Consider the following 27,371-nt stretch of genomic DNA (forward strand, 5'->3'; position numbering starts at 1 on the left):
ATTTCCTATTTAGTAGTGCTATCAACTGCTAAGAGAGGGATGTTGAATTTGTCAACTATACTAGATTTGTCTATTTCTCCTTTCAGTTCTCTGTTTTTGCTTCATGTATGTGGATGTTCTGTTGTTTCTTGCACACAGGGTTGTTGTATTCTTAGTGGATAGAGTCTACTGTAATGCACATTTTACCCTGGAAATATTCTTTGCTGTGAAGTGTTATCTTTATTTAGTGTTTTGCTTTTTCAGTTGAGCATGTTTCAAGGTTTATCTCTATTATAGTATATATCAATACTTCATTCCTTTTTATGGCTGAATTATATTGTAGTTTACAAATATGCCATATTTTATTAATCCAGTCATCTGTTGATGGAAATTTAGATTATTTCCATATTCTGGCTATTGTGAATAGTGCTGTTATGACATTTGTACACAAGTTTTGTTTGAACATTAAGTTTGCAGCATATATTGAGAAGTGGAATTGGCACAGGTCAGGCAAGGCAAATTAGTTTCTTAGCTTATTTTAATTATGTCTAAGAGTCAATCATCTGGTAGTTAAGCTAATTATACTGTTCTGGGATTTGGCAGTGTTTTTTTTTTTGTTAAGTAGGCTCCATGCCCAATGCAGGGCTTGCACTCATGACCGAGATGAAGAGTCCCATGTTCTATGAAGTGAGCCAGTCAGGGGCCCCTGGAAGTCAGTTTTTTAGAATACTGAAAGATCATTAAAATAGCCAGTTGGCCAGGCAAGCTAATGGTACTTGGAGATTGTGCTGTCTCTAAGAAGAAAATAAATTTGTTTCTCCCTCATTATAGTGTGAAGCTGCCCTCATAAAAAGGCATGATGTATTATTTCTTCTGGAGTTCCAAGGAACCTTTAATGTGAGGAAGAAAAAGTATTACACACCTGGCAAGGAAAGACAAATATGGAGGCAGCTCAGAACAAGTGTTATGCCCCTTCTTTTGGCATCAGACACCTCTCTCAGTAGATCCTTGAACCTGAGAAAATACTTCTTTTTGGAGCTGCCAAGAGAATTACTTGGAAATTAAAAACGAGTGGAACTACTGGCACAATGGAGTAAAGGGATGACCCCAAGAACCAGTTCCTTTTTCTTCTGGTTGGATCTTGAAAATCTGATTTACTATCACTATTGTTTTGCAAAATTGCTTGAATTAGTAGAAGCAAAGCTAAAAACAACCAAAAGAGGTAAAAAAAAAAAAATGCCTGCACTCTACAATGCTAATAAAAACTGATATGTAGGCATAATTTTGAATTGGGAATTCTAGTTTACTGAAAATAAATCTTATTTTGGGTGACAAATATTTGAAGAACTGTACACTTCTGAACATTAATAACACGTTTCTTTTATCAACTTTAGAAAATATCCAGAACAGAAGAGTCTTTGAGTGGAGCTTATAGCAATAGTTTTCCTTAACTATTTATAATAAATTATAAATAATCACAGAAGATCATTTGCAGCATCAAAAGAAAATATATTCAGATTTCACTTTGATAATTTCACCTTCAGGAAGTATTTCTGAGTGAGCAATATGTAGAGGGTCTGTTTCAGTTGCTTGAGATACACATTATGAACAAAACATAAAAATTCCTGCCCTTAATGGAGGCTTTTTAAAATTAGCATAAAGGTCCTTAATAGGCAGGCAGACAGAAAATTGACTCTTCCAGGGTCTCTAGATGTGGCATCCATGTTGGAATAAAAGCCCATGACCTGGAAAGGTCATTAGCCAAGTAGGGAGAAAGAAGCATTCATGGCTATAGCACAGACCATGGTCTCCAGTTAATAATGTATTATACAGGGAGTTGTCCTGTGGGCCTACCCCAGCAAGGGGACAGCAGGTAAAGCCTAAGTGTCCAATCATGGGACTTTGTCGCCTGTACTCCCAATGAGTGACTCAGACTACCTGGGTGGACTTATTTCATCCTAATGGGTAGATGATCTTGAACTTAATAGCAAATCCAATCACAATTCTAAAAGATTATATATAAAAAAGGGTATAAAGGAGATGATTCTAAATATCTTAAGAAACTGAAACTTAAGAAACTAAGAAAGAAGGACTCTTTATATTACCAACTATTATAAAAGCAGAGTGAACAATAATCTCTTGATTATTTTTAGGGAATAGAGCACTAACTAGGTATTATCTTCTCTTTTTGCAGATGCATCTTTGCAAGGCCATTGGCAGCTCTAGAGTAATAATTTAACCGGCGTCTGATGTTCCATTTCTGTAGTCCTAGGACATATTTTCCTTTTCTTGATTCAAATACTCTTCAGTGAAAAAATTCAGTATCAGGCTAGAAAAGGAATATTTTGGCTCATATGAGGTATATGCTAGCCCTGATCCCAAAAGGTGGATATGTTGCTAGTATAACAGAATGCAGGGAATGGGTCATGAGCAGCTCTGTGCAATATCTTTACAAATGGCAATTTAGAATATGAACAGATTTAAAATCATTAGGAAAGGGGTGAATTATCATATCGTATGTGGAGCACTGGATATTAATACAAAAGAAAAAATTGTATTAGGTCAAATGACATAAAAGGAAGCACTGGACATATAGAGATCTTTACTTTGTATGCAGTTAAAATGGTGAATATTTTGCTCTATCAGTATGATGATGGATCCAGGTAGCAATGCTGGCAATCAGGGTAGTGAAGTCTTACTCAGCAGCTTGGTTCCACTCGGTATTACCATAGAATAGTCACTTACCAAGAGCACCTAGTCTAACAACCCAGATGTCAGCAGCTATGACTTTTCCCTACAGTTCACAGCACCAAAAAGGGGTGCTTTTGTCAGTCTGCAGTTTTACTGCCAGTGTGTCAAGCAGCTAGGCACAGTAAGAACCTAAAATAAAAATGCCAGAAGTTGTATCAAAGGGAATATCTGCTAGAGTTAAGAACATCCTTGTGTCCTGCCCCTTGAGAGGATCAGCCACATCAATTTTTAGGTCTGCATTAATGGCAATAAGGTTGACTAGTCACAGTGCCCAAGTGGTTCTCACTAGCCTTTCAGTGAACCAGGCCCAATTAGAGTAACCTCTATGAACTGAGGGCCCTACTGAGCCAGTAGCTTTGCTTCATGCAGCAGAGTGGGGGATAATTTCCTCTGTAAGGGATAGCTGCTATCACCTCATGACAGCTGAGATACTTCTGGGACCAGGACAGCTGTATTCTTAAATATACCATGTGCATTTTACACAGGTATGAGGCCTGAGTACTTTACATCTTATTAGCCAGTTAAGTCCAAGATGACACCCTAAAATTGGAATATCAAGTCAGAGTCACGTGTCTAGTGTAAAAGAGCCCAAGAGTAAGCTAATGGCTGCTTTACAAAAGGAGTATACTTCATAGCCTCATTAGGGTATCAAGTCAAATAACCCTTCTCCCCCACTCCAAGGGCATCTCCTTTTGCTAGAAATTCCAATCAACAGAATGACAAGTCACAGAGACTTGAAGCCCAAAGTAGTCATTAAGGGCTATGAGTCCTCAAAGTTATCTTCTTTACACACAACTTTTCCTGACTAGGAGAATCTCCTCTGAGTTATGGGAAGGGGAAGTATAGCATAGAACACATTCCTACTATACTTTAGAAATAATCCCAGTATACTGTACTGGCCTAAAGGGCCTCCTTTATTCCAAGATCAAATTCATTTCCCTTCCCTACTGTAAACCCTGCCCTAACAACATTTTCTAAATCTAGATACCCTCTAATCCCATGGAAATTGATAAGATGTTGATTTGGGCACTTGTATCTCATAGATCCAGAAAAGTTTGGACCCCTTTCCTCCCTCAAAGTTCCCCCAAATACTTGGGTGGGTGTTAATGGCCTTGTGTCCCCTTTGGAGACAGGAAAATTTCTCTCCCCTAAAGAAGCGAATGTTGGGGTATATGGAGGTAAAAGGAAGTGTGGAAGGAGAGTGGCTTCATGACATTAAACAAGCCACATTTACTTTAGTTGCATGAGGTATACTCATATTTTAACCAAAAACCCTTTCAACCTTTTGGTTCATCGAAAGCCCTGTTACAAGTGTATTATTTATTTCATTACATTGAAAGAAGGTGATTTTTTTTTTTAAATGAATTCTCTGATGATGTTTGAGAGACTCCTCCCAACACCAAACTTTAATAAGTGTTATACCCGCTGGCTGACATAAGCTTGGCTTACTCAAATAGTTTTCTACCTCCCCAGCAGAGGGATGGCTAAATTATGTTCAAAAGCAAATAGACCTAAACATTTAAGAGCTTAATAGAACAAAAGCTTACTTCTTAATTATAAAATGTTCAAATGGTAAAGATGGAAATGAGAATTTTGTTCCACATATTCCAGGCACCCTTTTATCTTATAAAAGCTGTGCCATGTTGAAGCATGATACCCAAGGTTGTCTTGGGTCATCTCTGTTTTATTCTGACAGTATCCCTGCAGTTTGTCAGGTCTTTTGTCAGAACTAGATACGGCATACAACATGAACATTCAAAGTTCACCAGCCCTATTTGGAGGAAAGGGAGACCCAGACAATTATGTGTGAGTTATCTTAAAAGGCATGGCTTCTTTCAAGAGGGCTTTCCATAGTATCTTGAAAGGAGTATCAGCCTGTGTACATTCTCTGATATATATTCAAGGTTGCTGTTTGGATAAAGGTTTTCCTACATTCATATGTATGTGGTTCCTCTCTTGTGTGGATTTTCTGGAGTCAAATGGATTGGTCTTTCAGCCACAATGATTTTCCACAGTTATTATATCAACAGGATTTCCCTCCCTCCCTGAATTCTCTGGTAAATATTTAGGGTTGACTTCTTAGACAATGTTCCAAATTCATTACATTTATAAGATTTCACCACTGTGAATTCTCTGATGTATTCTGAGGTTTGATTTCTGGCCAAAAGTTTTCCCACATTTATTACACTGAAAAGGTTTCTCTCCTGTATGAATTCTCTGATGATCATTAAGGATTGCCTTCCGGACAAATTTTTTCCCACATTCATTACATTTAAATGGTTTCTCCCCAGTATGAATTCTTTGATGCACTCTAAGGGTTGATGTCCGGGCAAAAGTTTTCCCACATTCATTACATTTAAAAGGTTTCTCTCCTGTGTGTGTTTTCTGATGTTGAATGAGATGGTCTTTTCGCCAGAACGATTTTTCACATTCGTTACACTGATATGTTTTCTCACCACTATGTGTTCTCTGATGTATTCTGAGGTTTGACTTCTGACCAAAAGTTTTCCCACATTCATTACACTGAAAGGATTTCTCTCCTGTGTGAATTCTGTGATGATCTCTGAGGGTTGACTTTTGAACAAAAGTTTTCCCACATTCACTACATTTATAAGGCTTCTCTCCTGTATGAATTCTCTGATGTCCCCTGAGGGTTGACTTCTGGACAAATGTTTTCCCACATTCATTACACTTATAGGGTTTTTCTGCTCTGTGAATTCTCTGATGTGTACTGAGGTGTGACTTCTGGGAGAAGGTTTTTCCACATTCATTACATTCAAATGGTTTCTCTCCTGTGTGAGTTCTCTGATGTTGAATGAGATGTCCTTTTTGAAAGAAAGATTTACCACATTCATTACACTTATAGGGTTTTACTTCAGAGTGACTTCGCTGTCGTACTTTGTGGGCTGATATGTGGTAGGAATTCCTATTTTCATGATATTCAAAGGATTTATCCCCAGTTTGTCTTCTGTCATTACATACTAATGAGTTCTCTTCTGTGACAGGTATCTGAGGTTGAGTGAAGTATGACTTCCTGTAGAAATTATTCCCACTTGCATTACATTCATGTTTCACAGCCATGTTGAATTTATTGTATTCCTTGAGAGCTGACTTCTCACAGGATTTCCCACATTGGTTAAGATGAGGGTATTTCTCCCCTGTCCCAGTTGTTTTATAGTTAAAGACAGTTGTTTTTTCATTTTTTCCCCTAAATCCATCATTTTTATAGGATTTTTCTCCTGTGTGAATATTCTTATGTGTAACACAGGCAGCCTCATCATAGATGGTTTTTCCAATTTCATTATATTTAAAAGCTTGCTCCAACATTTGACACTTTTGACTCTCAGGAGGATTTTCCTTATAACTGAAAGCTTCCCCACTTCTATTATATTCATATAACTTCTCTCCAGTGTGATTTCTCTCAAACTTAATTTTGAAAGACAAATTTTCACATACACTACAGCAATCTCGTTTTTTTGTTGAATAGTTTCTATTATTAATGATAAATTGGGAAATATTTTGCAAATTTACTCCCCATGAGTCATATTTACAGGACATTTTTGTTGAAACAGGAGCTATGTGCAGATTAAACTGTTTTCCCAAAATTTCCTCTTCCTCTCCGGTCAATAGTTTATTATCAATGGATATTACTTCCTGAAAGTGGTTGTCTTTGATTTTCTTGTTCCTCTTGATCAGGTAATCATCTCTGTAATCTTCTAAAATGGAGATAAATTGAAAACATCTTATAAATCTTACATTTCTTATGGCTGGGACACAGACATATAACTTATATTTCACTTTTTGTTTTTTTTAAGATTAAATAATTTATTTGTGTGTATATCTTCACTCTGCTTTAAAAAACAATACAGTGAAAATGAGAGAGGAAACTAGTAATAAATACATATCTTTATTTGGGTTTTAATAAATTGGATTTTCCTACCAGGGTGGAGAATGATAAAATTGAATAGACTTTTACCGGAGTGGTTATTTTAGGGAGCAGGAAAATCAGATAATGGGATGAACCCAACTGGACTACATAAACTTAAGTACAAAAAAAATTAGTATTGGGGCGCCTGGGTGGCGCAGTCGGTTAAGCGTCCGACTTCAGCCAGGTCACGATCTCGCGGTCCGTGAGTTCGAGCCCCGCATCAGGCTCTGGGCTGATGGCTCAGAGCCTGGAGCCTGTTTCTGATTCTGTGTCTCCCTCTCTCTCTGCCCCTCCCCCGTTCATGCTCTGTCTCTCTCTGTCCCAAAAATAAATAAACGTTGAAAAAAAAATTAAAAAAAAAATTAGTATTAATTAACAAAAAAATTAGGAGATAATGAACACTGATGGGCTAGGCCCAACAGAAGAAGAGTTTGCTTTGAGGAAGTATATTATATAGCCCTACACTATTAGAGGCCATACAGGTAAAATACTCAAGAGTCTATGCTTCCAATTTGATATCCTTTATTTTCATTAAATCCTTCAACATCAAATTAAAATTGAGTACAAGATTCCTTAGGATTAAGAAGTTTATAGCTCAGACTCTAACCATCTTATAAGTTATGGAAATACAAACAAGTGAAAAAAGATGAAAGAAAAATCCATTTTTGCAACTAAATTAGATTCACTGCTCAATTCCTGCTGTGGTTCCTTTATCAAAGTTGAATAAGTGTACCTGATCACCTCATCCTAATTTTCCACATTTCAATTTGATGTGAGGGGTGTATTTTATATATGTATGCAAGTATGTACGCTCTGTGGCCAGTGTGGGGCTTGAACTCTGGACCCCGAGATCAAGAGTCACATGCTCTATTGACTGAACCAGCCAGGTATTCCAAGGGGTGCAATTTTAAATGGAGTATCATGGAAGGCCTTACTGCAGAGATGGCACTTAAGAAAGCTCCAAATCATTTATGAATTCTAGATGCCCTTCCTTTGAGGCTTTTATGAGTTGTAAATATCATTTATTTTTGGTTCATCTCTTCACTCTCTTAAGTATGAAACATGATTTACATCTGCATAAAACTTATATGTGCAATTTAACAGTACCGACTGAACACTGGTGTAATTAGAAACCAGGTCAAGAAACAGAACCCAAAATGGCTCTGCAAAAATCCCTATTTGTCTCTGCCCAGTTACAACTTATTCATGCTTAAGAGTTCATACTCTCCAAATATTTATATAATTGTTTCCTTGGCTTTCTTTGTAGTTTTACCACCAAAAAATGAATTCCTAAAAATGTAATTGAGTTTTGCATTTCTGACATTTACATAAATGTAACCATACATGCATACTTATGTTGTTTGGTTTCTTTTGCTTAATATTATATAGCTAATTATCCCTTAAGGAATACAACTATTTTTTCATTCTGCTGATGCACCCAATTTTAAACAAAAACAAACAATATTGCCACAAATACTGTTTTCTTTATCCTAGAGAATACAATCAAGCCTTTCTGTAGGGTATACAGTTAGGAAAGGAATTCCTTGGTTACAAGTTATATAGAACTTTACCATGATTTGATAACATCCTTCTGATAACACAGTGGTTTTACCAATTTACATTTTCTATTAGTGAGTAAGATTCTTTAATATTTCACATCTTCATCAGGACTTGGCTTTGCCAAACTTGTTGTTTTTTTTTTTTTTAATTTTTTTTTTTTAACGTTTATTTTTGAGACAGAGAGACACAGAGCATGAAGGGGGGAAGGGCAGAGAGAGAAGGAGACACAGAATCGGAAGCAGGCTCCAGGCTCTGAGCCATCAGCCCAGAGCCTGACGCGGGGCTTGAACTCACGGACCGCAAGATCGTGACCTGAGCTGAAGTCGGATGCTTAACCGACTGCGCCAACCAGGCGCCCCTGCCAAACTTGTTAATGTCACCTCATACATCTCTCATAACACTTTATATTTTATGTTGCACTCCATGAAAGCTAATGAGACTGAACACATTTTCAAAGATTTAATGGCCATTTGAAAGTTCCTGTTCAGTCTTTCACTTATTTTTTAGTTGGGTTGCCACCTTTTCCTATGTTGACTAATGGAAGTTTTTACATTTTCAGGATACTTATCCTTTCTAGGTTACTTGTACTATATACATATTCTGCTACTCTGTGGCTTGTCTTCTCATCCTTTTAGTGGTATCTTTTATAAACAAAGTTCTCAATTTTAAAGTAGTCAAGTTTATTAATCGTTTTATTTTGATTGGTGCTTTTTGCACCTTTGAGCCTAAAAGAAAAGTCTTGAAATATAAAGGTTTTTATCACCAAACTGACCTTCTGGAGTCTAACCACCCCTACAAGAATTCTATCTGCTAGTGCTCAGTAACTCACCTTGGTGGCTCTGGTTTAAGAATTCTTCTTCTAAGAACCAAGGCTCCTCTCCTTGCTCCAATTTGAAGATTACTGCTGGTTTGAAAATGCAGTTCCCTGTAAACACGGAACAATGGAGTACTTAGGACAGATGATGAGCTTTTTAGTCTCCAAAAGTGTAAAAAAGATAAGAGCTTCAAGAGCTGCATCCTGAAGATCCTGGTTTGGATTTATCATGGAGAGCTGACAAAACGCTCCTTTTATCTTCAAAAGGGCATAGCTAATAATTTTATATTCCTGAATGAAATGCTTAAATAACATTAAAATCTAAATAAAGTATTCATGTGTATTGGTGTATAAAAAGGAAATACTTTCCATGTGGTGTGATGATGGTAAGTTACACTTATATGCTCACCCACTGAGACCAGGTTGTTGTAGTTCTCCAGCATCACATCTCTATACAGGGTCCTCTGAATTGGACCTATTTGCTGCCACTCCTCCTGGGTGAACTCCACAGTCACGTCCTTGAATGACACTGATGCCTGCAACAGTACATTTCTGCTCAATGTGAAGTGTTCATAATTAGGTAACAAAGAAAATACCCCTAAAAACCATTCTTATGTTTACTGTAAAGAGTTTAAAATGAATATAAAGGACGCTTTTTTGAATCTAATTTTAACTTTAATTTTTTGAAATGTTTATTTAAGGGGGGGGAGGGAGGAGGGGCTCAAAGGGAGGGAGAGAGAGAGAATCCTAAGAACACTTGTCAACATAGAACCTGATGTGGGGCTTGAACCCATGAACTGTGAGATCATGACCTGAGCTGAAATCAAGAGTCAGATGCTTAACTGACTGAGCCACCCAGGCACCCTGATAATTTTAAGTTTGTTTCAGAACTACTCAACTAGTAAAAACGTTCAAGAGTTGATGCTCAACTGACTGAGCCGGCCAGGCACCCCTAACTTAATTTTTGTATTTTTATGAGTTCTACACATGTACTATCAATAAGTATATTAGTAAAACTTTTGTCTTAAAATTTTTTAAAGCACAAATGATAAATTTCCTCCAATTTTTATCCCACACCCCAATATACTACCCTGGGTATATTCTACAGTAGGGGCCGGCAAATTATGACCTGTGGCCAAATCCAGCTTGCCACTTTTTTAAATAAGTTTTTATTGCAACATAACCACACACACAGCCAATCATTCTGTACTGTTCATGGTAACTTTTGTGCTGTAACAGCAGAGCCTAGTACTCCCATCAGAGACCTTAGGACTATAAAATGTGAAAACATTTACTATCTGACCCATTAGAGGCAAAGTTTGCCAACCATTGGGCTAAACCAGTCCAATTAAAGGAAAGATTAACAGCTTAAAAACAACAACCCCCCCCCCCCACAATTAATAGAGAGGGATATATTGTAGATTGAAAATAACAGAATGGAAAAAAATACATGTAATTATGAGGCAAAAGTAAGTTGGATGGTTATATTAACATGAAAAAAAATAAAGGTAAGAAAGTATGATAAAACATAATAACAATTTATGATCCTTTTAACAGAAGATATCATAATTTGGTATGCATTTGAAAGCACAGCTTCCAAATACAGTCAATCCTAATTATTCACTGATTCTGTATCTGCAAATTCACCTAAAATTTACTTCTAACCTCAATAGTTATGATTTTTCAGGATTTATGGACACTTGCAGAATGGTTAAAAAAATTTGAGTGCCCAGCACATGTTTTTCCAGCTGGAACTGAACAAGATAATGCTTTGACAGATGTCTTTTTTGCAGTCTATTTAGTGCATTCTTGGCATTTTTGTGCTTTTTCTTAGTGTTTTCACTTTTTAAAATGCTCCCCCACCCCTGCGTAATGCAGAAATGCAGTCTAGTGTTCCCAAGAGCAGGAAGTTTGTGATACGCCTTAGGGAGAAACCAAGTGTGTTAGATAAACTTTGAGAATTAATTATCATGCAGATGGCTGTTAGTTCTTGCTCGTGAATCAACAATATATTAAATAAGGTATTTTTAAACAGAAACACACATAAAATAAGACTGCATATTGAATGGTGGACCAAAATGTTGTGACTGGAAACTCACAGGAACTTAACCCTGTACTTCCCCTAGGAACAATGATTCAGTATTTGCTAATTCAGTGCTCATAGTGATTTTATAGAAAATAACCACTGAGAATAGGGAGAATCAACTATGTATAAACAAAAGTTAACAAATGTTATAGAGGGATCCATAATTATAACTGGTGATTTCAACACAACTCTCAGAAGGCAAGCAGAAAAAAAACAAAACAATAGAGATTTAGAAAGAGATCAGCAACAGCCAAGCGGAAAAGTCTGGCCCACTGTTTTTCTTCATTTAAAGAAAAAATTAATCTTTATTTATTTTTGAGAGAGACAGAGCATGAACAGGGGAGGGGCAGAGAGAGAGGGAGACACAAAATCTGAAGCAGGCTCCAGCTGTAAGCACAGTCTGATGTGGGGCTTGAACTCATGAACTGTGAGATCATGACCTGAGCCCAAAGTTGGATGCTTAACTGACTAAGCCACCAGGTGCCCCTGTTTTCATTTTGTAAATAAAAATTTATTGGAACACAGTCATGTTCATTTGTTATGTTATCTATGGCTGCTATAGCCCTACAACTGTAGAGTTCAGTATTTCTAGGGATCCTATCTCGCACAAAGCCTACTATGTGACATTTACAGATAAAATTTGTTGACCACTGACACAGAAGATTTACATGACATAAATAACAAATTTAAGTAACTGAAACATATAGGATAATCTAATCAAAATATTTTCTGGCGCATTTTGTATATTAAAAATAAAAACAGTAAGTCTCACCAAATTAGAAAAGATTACAAACATATAGTTTGACTTTGGCTTTTAGTTCAGAGATATAGAGAGCTGAAAAGAGCAGCATTAACATCCTTAAAACAAGAACAAGCTGGGCAGGTTGGAAATTAAGGTATTTAAAAAAAAAATCATCAGATAGGGGCGCCTGGGTGGCGCAGTTGGTTAAGTGTCCGACTTCAGCCAGGTCACGATCTCGCGGTCCGGGAGTTCGAGCCCCGCGTCAGGCTCTGGGCTGATGGCTCAGAGCCTGGAGCCTGTTTCCGATTCTGTGTCTCCCTCTCTCTCTGCCCCACCCCCGTTCATGCTCTGTCTCTCTCTGTCCCAAAAATAAATAAACGTTGGAAAAAAAAATTTAAAAAAAAATCATCAGATAAATGAAACTGCATAACAAATAGCTTGAAATGAGGAGAGAGATAAGCACTGTAGGGAGAATCAGAGCCCACCTGTTTGCTTACTGGACCTTATGCTACCATAAGATAGTAGGAAGATAAAGGTAGAAAAAATTTAACAACCTGCTAAAGACCCATGTGCATAATGCTAGAGTGTGAAGTCCCTGGGGATGTGTGTCACAGACATAGTGTGATTTGTACCTTTTTGTGAGATTTTCTCCAGGAACCCAATATGTCACAGAGAGGATTGGGGCACAATTAAGAGGAAGTCCCTTTCTGCCCCATGTGATGCTGGCTAGTATAGGGGGAAAAGAGTTATTGTTTAAATCCACTCAGATCCATATTGCTTATTTCCACTACAGAACACTTAATCTGTAAGGGAAAAGTAAATAAAACACACACCTTGAGGCCACTGATAGTATCTTTTTATGGTAAGGGAAGAGCAATGGCAGACGCTACCAAAATGTTGCCCAGACCCATATGCCCTATTTTTCCCAAGTAATAAAATGGTGAGATGCAAGTTCTTAGTGCCTAAGACTGAGGTTAAATTAGAAGATGAGTCCCACTTCCAGAGAACTGTCATTATTTGACCTGTTTGGAACATTCCACTCATAAGGCTATCTTCATTTGACATGACTTAAAGCTCACACACTGCAAACAGCATTTTCTCTGAGGACATGACATTAGTTAATGAAAAAAAAGGGATATTGTTTACCATCACAGCTACTTCAGGCAGTTTATAACAATTAAGGAAAACAGTCTAATTAAAAGCTTAAAGGGAAAAGCTGGAACATGGTATATCCAGAAGGGGCTTTGAAAAGCTCAGACATATCTCTGGGAATGTAGAAGGTGGCACACATCCTCTGGGCTATGTGCATATTCAGGAAAATATCTGAGAAGGTACTAAATTTGCCTCTGATTAACCTTGAGACTCTGAAAGAAAAGTGAAAGTGAATACAAAATATCAAGCTACTGTTGAAGGCATATCCCAACATATAGAGCATCTTGGCAAAGACTGGAGACTTACTGGTTACAAATATTTAAGGAAATCATTGTGCAATTGCTGATATTTAGCTAATGGAGTAGAGACTTTAGTGGCCACATATGACAAAGAATATAGGTTGTAAATATTCTGTTCAACAGAGTCACTAAACAAATAACAGCAGCAGCGGTTGGTGATATTCAGGTGATATATGACATACATATTTTAAGATTTTACTTATTTATATATTTTTAAAGTTTTTACTTATTTATTTTGAGAGTGCACATGTAAGCAGGGGAGGGGCAGACAGAAAAGAGAGACAGAAAATCCCAAACAGGCTCCAGTGCAGAGCCTGACACAGGGCTCGATCCCACAAATCATGAGACCATGACCTGAGCTAAAATCAAGAGTTGGATGCTTAACTGCCTGAGCCACCCAGGCGCCCCTAAGATTTTATTTTTTAAGTACTCTCTCAATCCAACGTGGAGCTCCAACTCACAACCTCAAGATCAAGAATCCCACACTCCACTGACTGAGCCATCCCAGGCACCCTGGCGCATTATATGTTAAATGTCAGGTTTTCAATAAAAATCTGAGACCTACAAATGAAAAAGTATGGCTCATACACAGAAAAAAAGAAAACCCTAAACTATATATGAAACAGTGTAAAACCTGCCTCTGAGGAAGTCCAGACACTGGACTTACTAGACAAAGACTTTCAATAAACTGTTTTAAATATATACAAATAACTAAAGAAATATATACAAATAATAAATATATATATAAATATATACAAATAACTAAAGAAAACCACATCTAAAGAACCAAAAGAAAGTATGGTAATGAAGTCTCACCAAATAAAGAATATAAATAAAGAGAAATAATAGATATGTAATGAAAAAGTAAACTAAAATTCTGAAATTTTAGAATTTGAAAATTTGAAACAAGAAAGTAAAATAACTGAAGTAAAAAATTCCCTAGAGGTCTCAAAGGGAGATCTGAGCATGCAGAAGAATCAGCCAATTTGAATATAAACCTGCTGAGCTGATACAATCTGAAGATAGTAAAAATAGGGAAAATGAACAAAAAGCCTCAGTTTTTGTGGGACCTGTAGGACACAATCAAACATTTAAACATAGCAACATCCACAAGAGAGGAGTAAAAGGGGAGAGCAGAAGGGGCAGAAAAACAAAGGGTAAATCTTGAAAGCAGCAAAAGGGAAGTGACTTATCACTTCCAAAGATTCCCAAATATGATTAACAGTTGATGTGTCATCAGAAACCAGAGAGACCAGAAGGCAGTGGTATGACACATTTAAAATGCTGAAAGGAAAGTCTATCAATCAAGACAGCATTCAGCAAAAATGAAGAAGAAATTACGACAGTCCCAGATAAACAAGGACTCGGAAAATCTGTCAAATTACACATGCCATATAAGAACTATTATTAATAGAGAAGTTGTTCAGGCTGTAATGAGAATACATTAGATTATAACTCAAATCCACATGAATAAAGAAAACCATATAGGTAGAAGTAACTACACAGGTGAAAATACAAAAGCCACTGTAAGTGTATTTGCTGTATTTATTTTTCTCCTATATGATTTCAAGACAACTGCTTAAAGCAGTAATTAGAAATCTCACACAATGTACACACAATACATAAAATTGTAATTTAGTAAAACCACAAAGCAGAAGGGGCTGGAACTATAGAGGAGTTTTAGTGTATTGTTGAAACTAAGTTGGTATTCATCTGAACAAGACTGTCATAGTTATTAACTGTAATCAACAAGGTAGAAAGTTTTAATAGATTATTGAAATTGGTATTCATCTGAACAAGACTGTCATAAGATGTTAATTGTAATCAATGAGGTAACCATTAATAGGAAAAATGTAGTAAAGGCACACAAAGTAATTATAATGGTACACTAGGAAATATTGATTCAACATGAAAGAAGTAAAAAAAAAATGGTGAAGTAGAGAAACAAAAAAGACTTAATCACAGACTGAAAAGAAATGTCTCAATGGATGATTACTTATCAGTAATCACCTTAAATGTTAGTAGCTAAATACTTGAATTAAAAAGCAGAGACTGGCAGAATGGATTAAAAAACATAATCCATGGGAATGCAAGCTGGTGCAACCATTATGGAAAACAGTATGGAGGTTCCTCAAAAAATTAAAAATAGAACTACCCTACAACCCAGCAACTGCACTACTAGGTATTTATCCATGGGATGGATACAGGTGTGCTGCTTCAAAGGGACACATGCACCCCAATGTTTATAGCAGCACTATCAACAATAGCTAAAGTATGGAAAGAGTCCAAGTGTCCATCCATGGATGAATGGATAAAGAGGTGGTATATATATATATACACAATGGAGTATTACTCGGCAGTCAAAAAGAATGAAATCTTGCCATTTGCAACTATGTGGATAGAACTGGAGGGTATTATGCTAAGTGAAATTAGAGAAAGACAAATATCATATGACTTCACTCATATGAGGACTTTAAGATACAAAACAGATGAACATAAGGGAAGAGAAACAAAAATAATATAAAAACAGGGAGGGGGACAAAACATAAGAGACTCATAAATATGAAGAACAAACAGAGGGTTACTGGAGGGGTTATGGGACAGGGGATGGGCTAAATGGGTAAAGGGCACTAAGGAATCTACTCCTGAAATCATTGTTGCACTATATGCTAACTAATTTGGATGTAAATTAAAAAAAAATTAAATTAAAAAAAAAACATTATCCAATTATATCCTATCTGCTAGAGACACTTTACACTTGAAGACACAATACCTTGAAAGTAAGACTGGTAAAAAATATACTATGTAATCAGTAACGAACAGAGCCCTGGATTGCCTATAAATAGGATTAGACAAAATAGACTTTCAGACAAAAATAGGAGAGAAAAAGGACATTTATTAATGGTAAAAGTGTCAACACATGAAGACAATACACCAATTATAAACATACACATACCTAACAACAGAGCTTCAAAATACTGACAGAATTAAAAAGACAAACAATTCAACAATAACAGTTGGGAGATTTTAATGTTTCACTTTAATAATGAATAGAACTATTAGATAGAAGACCAATATGGGAAAAACACACATAACACTATATCAACTGGGCCAAGGCAGATACGAAGATAGTTATCTACAAAGACACTCAGGCCAACACTGGCAGCATACACATTCTTCTCAAGTACATATGGAACATTCTCCAGTATAGATTAAATGTTAGGCCACAAAACAAGTCTCAATACATTTTAAAATATTTGTTTTAAGAGAAAGAGATGATGAGCTGGAGAGGCGCAGAGAGTGAAGGAGAGAGAATCTCAATGGAGGTCTAGATCCAATAAACTGTAAAATTGTAATCTGAGCCAAAATCAAGAGTTGGACGCTTTTCCAACTGAGCCACCTAGGTGCCCCTCAATACATTTTAAAGGTTAAAAACATATAAAATATCTCCTATGACCAAAATAAAATGAAACAAGAAATCAATGAGAAAACTGGAAAATTAAAAAATCTGTGAAAATGAAACAACACACTCAAAAAAAACCCCAAAGATCAAAGAAAACTCACAAGGGAGTTACAAAATACTCTGAGACAAAATGAAAACACAGCATACACCAAAACTCATGAGATACAGCTAATGCAGTGGTTACAGGGAAATTTATAGCTGTAACACCTACATTTAAAAGAAATCTCAAATCAATAACCTAAGTGTACACCTTAAGAAGGAAAGAAATAATAAAGTTTGGAGCAAACAAAAAATAAAGAACAGAAGAACAACAGAATCAACAAAACAAAGCTGGTTCTTTGAAAAATCAACAGAATTGATAAACCTTTAGGTAGACCAAGAAAAAAAAGAATACTCAAATTACTAAAATCAGAAATAATGGGGGACATTACTACTGACCTTTCAGAAACAAAAAGGACTATCAGAGAGTACTATAAACAACTGTACACCAACAAATTACATAACCGAGAGGAAAAGGACAAATTCCTAGAAACATACAAACTACTAAAGCTGACTCAAAAGGAAATAGAAAATCTGAACAGATCCATAGGATAGGACTGAATTGGTAAATTAAAAACCTCTCAATAAAGAAAAGCTCAGGACCAGATGGCTTCACTGATTAAGTTCAATCAAACATATAAGAATTAATACAAATCTATCTCTAACTCTTCCAGAAATAGAAGAGGGAACATTTCCTAAGTTATTCTATGAATTACTTCACACTAAAGTCAGACTAAGAATTCACAAACTGAAGATAAATATTCTTTATGAATACAGATGTAAAACTCTTCAACAAAATACTAGCAAACAGAATCTAGCAATATATCAAAATGATTACTATACACCATGACCAAGAAGGATTATCCCAGAAATGTAAACATGGCTCACCAAATGAAAATCAATCTATGTAACATACTACAGTAACAGAATGGAGGAAATAAACCATGATCATCTCAGTTGATGCAGAAAAAGTATTTGACAAAATCCAATATCACTTCATGATTAAAAACACTCAACAAGCAGGAATAAAAAGGAACTTCCTCAACAAAATAAAAAGCACTTATGGGGCACCTGGCTTGGCTAGCTCAATCAATTGAGCATTCGACTCTTGATCTCAGGGTCTTGAGTTCAAGTCCCACATTGCAGGCAGAATTTACTGGGAAAAAAAAAGCACTTATGATAAACCCACAGCTAACATCAACACAATTCTAAAATATAAGGTTTCCTTCCAAAAATGAAAAATAAGACAAGGATGTCTGCTGTAACCAATTCTATTTATTTTTTTTTTACTAAAATTTTTTTTAATGTTTATTTATTTTTGAGAGAGACAAAGCATGAGCAGGGGAGGACAGAGAGAGAGGGAGACACAATCTGAAGTAGGCTCTAGGCTCTGAGCTGTTAGCACAGAGCCCGACATGGGGCTCAAACTCATGAACCGTGAGATCACGACCTGAGCTAAATTCGGATGCTTAACCAACTGAGCCACCCAAACGCCCCTAAACAATTCTATTTATTATACTGGAAGTTCTAGCCAGAGAAAATAGGCAAGATAAAAAGAAAGACCTCAAAATTAGAAAGGGAAAAAATAAAACCATCTGTAATCACAGACCACATGATCTAATGTATAAATATATGTGTATTTAAAATATAAACACTAAAGAATCTATTAAAAAAACCTACTAGACCTATAAAATAAATTCAGAACATTTTCAGGATTTAAGATGAACTCAAAAACCATTGTATTGCTATACACTAGCAATGAACAATAAAAAAAAAAAAGCAATTCCATTCACAAGAGAATAAAAAATAAAATATGCATAAATTTAACCAAGAAGGTACACAACTTGTGCACTCAACACTAGCAAATTTTGCTGAATGTATTAAAAAAATCTAAATCGGGGCGCCTGAGTGGCTCAGTCGGTTAAGTATCTGACTTCAGCTCAGGTCATGATCTCACCGTCCAACAGTTCGAGCCCCGCGTCAGGCTCTGTGCTGACAGCTCAGAGCTTGGAGCCTGTTTCAGATTCTGTGTCTCCCTCTCTCTCTGACCCTCCCCTGTTCATGCTCTGTCTCTATCTCAAAAATAAATAAACGTTAAAAAAATTTTTTTAAATCTAAATAAATGGAAGAACATCCTATGCTCATGAATTAGAAGTATTAATTTTTTAAAAAGTTTTTATTTATTTATTTATTTATTTATTTATTTATTTATTTATTACATTTAATTTTAAATTTACATCCAAGTCAGTTAGCATATAGTGCAACAATGATTTCAGGAGTAGATTCCTTAGTGCCCCTTACCCATTTAGCCCATCCCCCCTCCCATGACCCCTCCAGTAACCCTCTGTTTGTTCTCCATATTTGGGAGTCTCTTATGTTTTGTCCCCCTCCCTGTTTTTATATTATTTTTGCTTCCCTTCCCTTATGTTCATCTGTTTTGTATCTTAAAGCCCTCATATGAGTGAGGTCATATGATATTTATCTTTCTCTGACTAATTTCACTTAGCATAATACCATCTAGTTCCATCCACACAGTTGTGAATGGCAAGATTTCATTCTTTTTGATTGCCGAGTAATACTCCATTGTATATATATACCACAGCAAGATTTAATATTGTTAAGATGGCAATACTTCCCAAAGCAATCTACAGATTCAATGACATCTGTATCAAAACCCCAATGGCTTTGTTTTTCATTCAATGACATCTGTGTCAAAACCCTTGCATAAATATTGATCCTAAAATTTATATGAAATTGCAAGGGACCCTGAATAGTCAAAAAAAAACTTGAAAAAGAAATAAGCTGGAGGAGTTGTACTTCCAGATTTCAAAATTTAACTATGAAAAACAATAATTAAGACAGTGTGGTACTGGCATAAAAACACTTATGGATCCATGCAACAGAATTGAGAGTCCACAAATAAACCCATGCATTGATCATTTAATAGAGAAAGAAGAGTCTTTTCAACAAATGATGCTGGCAAAACAGGAGAGCCACATGTAAAAGAAAGAAGTTTGAGTCCTGATACCATATTCAAAAATTACCCCAGAAAGGAGTGAAGACCTAAATCTAAGAGCTTAAGCTATGAAACTCTTAGAAGAAGTCAGGGGTAAACATTCATGACCTTGGATTTGGCAATACTTTCCTGAATTATTACACCAAAAGCACAAGAAAATTGAGAAAAATAAACTGGACTTAAAATTAAAAACTTGTTCACTGAAGAACACTATCAAGATAGTGAAAAGAAAATCCACAGAATGGGAGGCAATATTCATAAATTACATACCTAATAAACATCTAGTAGCCAAAATACATAAAGAACTCATATCTGAACTAAAGGACAATCTAATTAAAAAATGGGCAAAGAATTTGAACAAACATTTCCTTAAAGAAGACACACAAATGGCCAATAAGCACATGAAAAGATGCTCAATGTTATTGTCAGGAAAATGCAAATCAAAACTTAAAACTCCAATAAAGGGGAGCTGGGTGTCTCAGTCGATAGAGCATTTGACTCTTGATTTTGGTTCAGATCATGATTCCAGAGTCATGGGATTAAGCCCTGTGATGGACTTCACACTAAGCATGGAAACTGCTTGGGATTCTGTCTTTCTCTCTCTCTCCCTGGCTCATTCTCACTCTCTAAAATAAAACAAACAAACAAAAAACTCCAGTGAGATACTACTTCATAATCACTAAGATGGCCATAATTTAAAAAAAGAAAAGGAAAATAATAAGTAGTGGTGACAATGTGGAGAAATTGGAACCCTAATACACTGTCAGTGTAAATGCAAAATGGTATAGTTGTGGAAAACAGCTTGGCAGTTCCTGAATAACACAAATGTAGTGCTAACATATAACCTTGTCACTCCACTTCTATATTTATTCCACAAAGAAATGAAAAACAGGTGGGGCACCTGGGTGGCTCAGTCAGTTAAGCATCTGACTTTGTGCTCAGGTCATGATCTCACAGTCTGTGAGTTTGAGCCCCACATCAGGCTCTGCTGACAGCTCAGAGCCTGGAGCCTGCTTCAGATTCGGTGTCTGTCTCTCTGCCCTTTCCCAACTTGTGCTCTCTTTCTCTCTCTCAAAAATAAATAAAACATTAAAAAATTTCTAGAAAGAAATGAAAAACAGGTGTTCACACAAAAACTTGTATGTATATGTGTGTATACATATATTTTGTATATATGTACATATGTCTTGAATGTTAATAGCAGCAGTATTCACAACAGCCAAAAGATAGAAACAATCCAAATGTCCATCAGCTGAATGGATAAACAAAATGTGGTACAGCCTTACCTTGAAACTTAAAAAATATGCTAAGTGAAAGAAACAGTCACAAAGTCCATACATCACACAATTCATTTATTTAAAATGTTCACACTAGACACATCTATAGAGACAAAACATGGATTAGTGGTTGCTTTTGGCTGGGGTGGGGCATGCTGGGATAGGAGGATGATAACTTATGGTACAGAATTTTTTAGGTGATGAAAATACTCTAAAAATTGATTGTGATGATGAGTGCACAACAGTGAATATACTAAAAAAAAAAAAACAACAACACTGATGGGAGCCTGGGTGGCTCACTCAGTTAAGCATCCCAACTCTTGATTTCAGCTCAGGTCATGATCTCCCAGGTTGTTTAGATTGAGCACTGTGACAGGCTCTATGCTGACAGAGTAGAACCTGTTTGGGATTGTCTCTATCACTCTTACTTTGCCCTCCCCTGCTCATGATCTCTCTCTCTCTCAAAATAAATAAACACTTTCAAAAATAAAAAAATAAACCCACTGAATTGTATACTTGAAATGTATGAATTGTATGGTATGTGAATTATATGTCCGTAAAGCTAAAAAAAGGACACTAAAAATAGGATTATTTAGATTTTCTAATATCTATTAAAGAAACTGAATTTATAATTAAAAACCAGCTACAAATAACTCCAAGGCCATGTTGCTTTATCAGTATATTTTCCCAAACATTTAAGGAAGAATTAACAGCAATCTTAAACTCTTCCAGAGAACCGAAAATAAGGACTCACTTCACAACTCACTTTATGGGAGCATAATATTGATGCCAAAACCTGACCAACACAGTACATAAAATGAAAATTTCAGGCCAGTTATCTCTCCATTAATGCACATTCAAAAATACTAACTGAAATACTAACAAACTGAACCCAGAGACATATTAAAGGAGAATATTTTATGACCAGGTAGGAATTATGTCAGGAATCCAAGATTAAACATTGATAAATCAATCAGTCAATATAATTCATCCCTATAACAGAATAAAGGAAGAAAACTGTATTATTATCTCACTAGATGTAGAAAAAGCATTTCACTAATTTAATATCTATGTATGATTAAAAACTCTCAGGAAACTAAAAACAGAAAGAGAACTTCCTTACTCTAACAAAGGGTGTGTGTAAAAATCCTACTGTTAAACCCAGACTCAACAGTGAAATATTGAATACTTTCTCCTCCCTCAGTTGAGGTGTAACAAAAGGATTTCTATTATCATAATTTGTATTCAACACTGTACTAGAAAGACAATAAGGCTTAAAAAGAGATTAAAGACATAAAGATTGGAAAGGAGGGAAGTAAAAATGTCTTTATTTGCAAAAGACATGATTGTGCATATTTAAAATCCAAAAGAATCTACAAATAAGCTACTAGAATAGGTAAATTTAACAAAATGCCTTGATATAAGATCAGTATTTAAAAATCCACTGTATTTTAATAAACCAATAATAAATTAGAAAATAAAATTTTAAAAAATGTATTATTTATAATAGTATCAAAATAGAAAAAAATACATAGGAATAAATATAATGACACATGTCAAAGGCTTCACCTCTACTATGAAAAACTACCCAGCAGGATTTGCTATGGAAACAGATGAAATTTCTATGAAAATGCAAAGGTCTTAAGTTAGCCAATAAATTTTTTGAAGAAGTAAAACTTTAAGGCCTTACACTACCATATTTCATAACTTACTGTAATGCAATAATAATTATAACTGTGAAGTAGTAGGATGAAGAAAAATAACTGGATCAAAAGAAGAGAATACACAGTCTAGACAGAGATCTACATATATATATGTGGTCACTGGATTGACAACAGAGGCCTTGCTACAACTCAGTGGACAGAGGATGGTCTTTTCAACAAACGGTGGTAGTGCAACTGTATATCCATATAGTAATATAAATCTTGACACTTACCTTAAACTACACACAAAAACAATTCCAGGTGGATCAAGCTCAAATAATCAAGCATCTACTAAGAACATAGGAGAATATTCGTGTGTTCCTGGAAAAGGGAACAATCTTTCAAGCAGACACACAAAGAACTATCATTAAAGAAAACACTGATCCTGAACTGTATTAAATTTAAGAACTTGGCTCATCAAAAAACATTATTTAAAAAAAAAGTCAAGGGAGGGGGCCAAGATGGCAGAGCAGCATGGAAGTTTTTTTGCATCTCTCATCCCTGAAATGCAGCCAGATCAACAGCAAACCATCTTGCACACCTAGAAAACTGATTTTAGGATTAACACAACAATCTGGACAACTTAAATCACAGAACTCGGCAGGTACACAGTGTGAAGAGGTTAACTGGGGGAGAGAGAGCTGCAGAAGGAAGGGAGGTTTTTTTGCTTGCTGAGAGAGGACAGAGATGGGTTGGTGGGTGGGGGAAGAGTATGGGAAGCACTCCCCCTCACCCCTGAAAGCAGCTGGAGAAAAAGAGGGAGAGTGGAAACAGCTGCAAGGGACTGAACAAAAAAGAAAGGAGAAAGGAGAGGGTTTAAATTCCATTAAGACTCTATAAACAGGGGGAGTGCTGAGTCTGAAACGCTGCAGCTCTGATACCTGGCGGTGCTCTGGTGGGAAGGGCCAATCCCCAGGAGCAGAGATCAAGGTCTGAGGGGTCCTCGGGCCACACAGGGAGAGGCAATTCCCGTGCTGGGAGGACATCTGGTAGAAGCTCTGAGGCCTCCCCACAGGCAAAGGTCCCAGCACACCCCAGAGAACAACATTTTGCTGATGTTGGAACGAGTATGTTAAGGGTGAAGTCTGATGCCAGATGTGTGCTGTGATTTACCATAATCCCTGAAATGCTGTGGCTACATGATCGCGGGAACTTTTTCTGGGTCAGACTGGCACCCAGCCACAGTCTCTGGGCATCTGCAGCAGCATGGTCCTGCAAACGTTCCTGGGGGCAGACCAGCACCCAACCATTGCTTGGCGCGACCTTCCCCCCAAAGGGTTCCTCCCCCACTCTGAGGGAATAAAAGATGAAAAAAAAAAAAACCAAACAAACAAACCAAAAAGACCAAAAGCAAAAAAGACTAGAAACAACCAGACACTACCACCAGAAACTTCAACTCTACAGGCAATGTAATGGTAATAAATTCATTATCTTTTAGTACTCATTCTAAACGTCAATGAACTAAATGCTCCAATCGAAAGACAGAGGGTAACAGAATGGATAAGAAAACAAGATCCATCTATATGCTGTTTACAAGAAACATATAGACCTAAAGACACCTTCATATTGAAAGTAAGGGGATGGAGAACCATCTGTCATGCTAATGGTCACCAAAAGAAAGCCCGAGCAGCCATACTTATATCAGACAATCTAGATTTTAAAATAAAGACTGTAACAAGAGATGAAGAAGGGCATTATGTCAAAATTAAGGGTCTATCCACCACGAAGATCTAACAATTGTAAACATTTATGATCCAAACATGCAAGCACTCAAATATGTAAATCAACCACAAACATAAAGAAACTCATTGATAATAATACCATAATGGTAGGGGACTTCAACACCCCACTTACAGCAATGGACAGATCATCTAAATAGAAAATCAACAAGGAAACAATGGCTTTGATGACACACTGGACCGGAGGGATCTGAATTAACAGATATTTTCAGAACATTTTATCCTAAAGCCGCAAAATACACATTCTTCTTGAGTGCACATGGTACATTCTCCGGAACAGATCACATACTGGGACACAAATCAGCCCTCAACAAGTACAGAAAGACAGATCATACCATGCATATTTTCAGACCACACTTCTATGAAACTTGAAATCAACCACAAGAAAAAATTTGGAAAGATAACAAATACTCGGAGACTAAAGAACATCCTATACTAAAGAATGAAAGGGCTAACCAAGAAGTTATAGAGGAAATTGAAAAGTACATGGAAGCCAATGAGAATGATAACACCACAGTCCCAAACCTCTGGGACGCAGCAAAGGCAGTCCTAAGAGGGAAGTATGTAGCAATCCAGGCCTTCCTAAAGAAGAAAGTAAGGTCTCAGATATACAACCTAACCTTACACCTGAAAGAGCTGGAAAAAGAACAGCAAATAAAACCCAAAATCAGCAAAGACAGGGAATAACAATGATTAGAGCAGAAATCAATGTTATCGAAACTAACCAACCAAACAAACAAAAAACCCAAAAAACAGTAGAACAGATCAATAAAACCAGGAGCTGGTTCTTTGAAAGAACAAAGAATTAACAAAATTGATAAACCCCTAGCCAGTTTGATCAAAAAGAAAAAGGAAAGGACCCAAATAAATAAAACAAAGAATGAAAGAGGAGAGATCACAACCACACAGAAATATAAACAATAATAAGAGAATGTTATGAGCAATTATATACCAATAAAATGGGCAATCTGGAAGAAATGGACAAATTCCTAGAAACATATAAACTACCAAAACTGAAACAGGAAGAAATAGAAAATTTGAACAAATCCATAACCAGTAAAGAAATCGAATTAATAATCAAAAATCTTCTAAAAAAAACAGAGTCCAGGGCTGGATGGCTTTCCAGGGGAATTCTACCAAACATTTAAAGACTTAACACCTTTTCTTTTGAAGCTGTTCCAAAAAGTAGAAATGGAAGGAAAACTTCCAAACTCATTCTATGAAGCCAGCATTACCTTGATTCCCAAACCAGAAAAAACCCCATTAAAAAGAACTACAGACCAATTTCCCTGATGAACATGGATGCAAAAATCCTCAACAAGATATTAGCCAACCAGATGCAACAATACATTAAAAGAATTATTCACCACGACCTAGTGGGATTTATACCTGGGATGCAGGGCTGGTTCAATATCCACAAAACAATCAATGTGATGCATCACATCAATAAAAGAAAAGAGAAGAACCACATGATCCTCTTAATAGATGCAAAGAAAGCATTGGATAAAATATAGCATCCTTTTTTGATAAAAACCCTCAAGAAAATAGGGATAGAAGGATTATACCTCAAGATCATAAAAGCCATATATGAAAGACCCACTGCTAATATCATCCTCAATGGGGGGAAAATGGAGAGCTTTCCCCCTAAGGTCAAGAACACGACAAGGATGTCCACTCTCACCACTGTTTTTCAACATAGTATTGGAAGTCTTAGCCTAAGCATTCAGACAACACAAATAAATAAAAGGCATCCAGATTGGCAAGGAGGAAGTTAAACTTTCACTCTTCACAGATGACATGATACTCTATATGGAAAACCCAAAAGATTCCACCAAAAAACTGCTAGAACTGATCCATGAAATCAGCAGTCTTAGGATATAAAATCAATGCACAGAAATCGGTTGCATACCTATACACTAATAATGAAGTAACAGAAAGAGAAATCAAGGAACCGATCCCATTTACAACTGCACCAAAACCCATAAAATACCTAGGAATAAGCCTAACCAAAGAGGTGAAAAATCTAAACACTGAAAACTACAGAAAGCTTGTGAAAGAAACTGAAGAAGACCCACACACACACAAATGGAAAAATATTCCATGCTCCTGGAAAGGAAGAACAAATATTGTTAAAATGTCAATACTACCCAAAGCAATCTACATATTCAATGCAATCCCTATCAAAGTAACACCAGCATTCTTCACACAGCTAGAACAAACAATCCTAAAATTTGTATGGAACCAGAAAAGACCCCAAACAGCCAAAGCAATCCTGAAAAAGAAAACCAAAGCAGGAGGCATCACAATCCTGGACTTCAAGCTGTATTACAAAGCTGTAATAGTACAAGACAGTATGGTACTGGCACAAAAACAGACAGATCAATGGAACAGAATAGAGAGCCCAGAGATGGACCCATAAACATATGGCCAACTAATCTTATACAACGCAGGAAAGAATATCCAATGGAATAAAGAGTCTCTTCAGCAAGTGTTGCTGGGAAAACTGGACAGCAACATGCAGAAAAATGAACCTGGACCACTTTCTTACTCCATACACAAAAATAAACTCGAAATGGATGAAAGATCTAAATGTAAGACAGGAAACCATCAAAATCCTCAAGGAAAAAGCAGGCAAAAACTTCTTTGACCTTGGCCGCAGCAACTTCTTACTCAACACATCTCCAGAGGCAAGGGAAACAAAAGCAAAAATGAACTATTGGGACCTCATCAAAATAAAAAGCTTCTGCACAGTGAAGGAAACAATCAGCAAAACTAAAAGGCAGCCAATGGAATGGGAGAAAATATCTGCAAATGACATATCAG

The 27,371-nt window shown here is 36.3% G+C and overlaps 1 protein-coding gene across 4 annotated transcripts in view; it reads right to left on the reverse strand.

Moving 5' to 3' along the window:
• Positions 1 to 582: 582 nt before the first annotated feature.
• ZNF510 (zinc finger protein 510) overlaps positions 583 to 27,371 on the reverse strand; it is a 38,448-nt gene continuing 11,659 nt past the window's right edge. For all 4 annotated transcript variants that reach the window (XM_043565096.1, XM_043565098.1, XM_043565099.1 and 1 more), the window contains exons 4-6: positions 9,442 to 9,568; positions 9,048 to 9,143; positions 583 to 6,446 (exon numbers count right to left, since the gene is read on the reverse strand). In XM_043565096.1, the coding sequence (XP_043421031.1) occupies positions 4,837 to 6,446; positions 9,048 to 9,143; positions 9,442 to 9,568 (1,833 nt within the window). In that variant the 3' untranslated portion in view covers positions 583 to 4,836. The remainder of the gene's footprint in view (positions 6,447 to 9,047; positions 9,144 to 9,441; positions 9,569 to 27,371) is intronic.

Source organism: Prionailurus bengalensis, chromosome D4, assembly GCF_016509475.1.
Source record: "Prionailurus bengalensis isolate Pbe53 chromosome D4, Fcat_Pben_1.1_paternal_pri, whole genome shotgun sequence".
Classification (NCBI taxonomy): domain Eukaryota; kingdom Metazoa; phylum Chordata; class Mammalia; order Carnivora; family Felidae; genus Prionailurus; species Prionailurus bengalensis.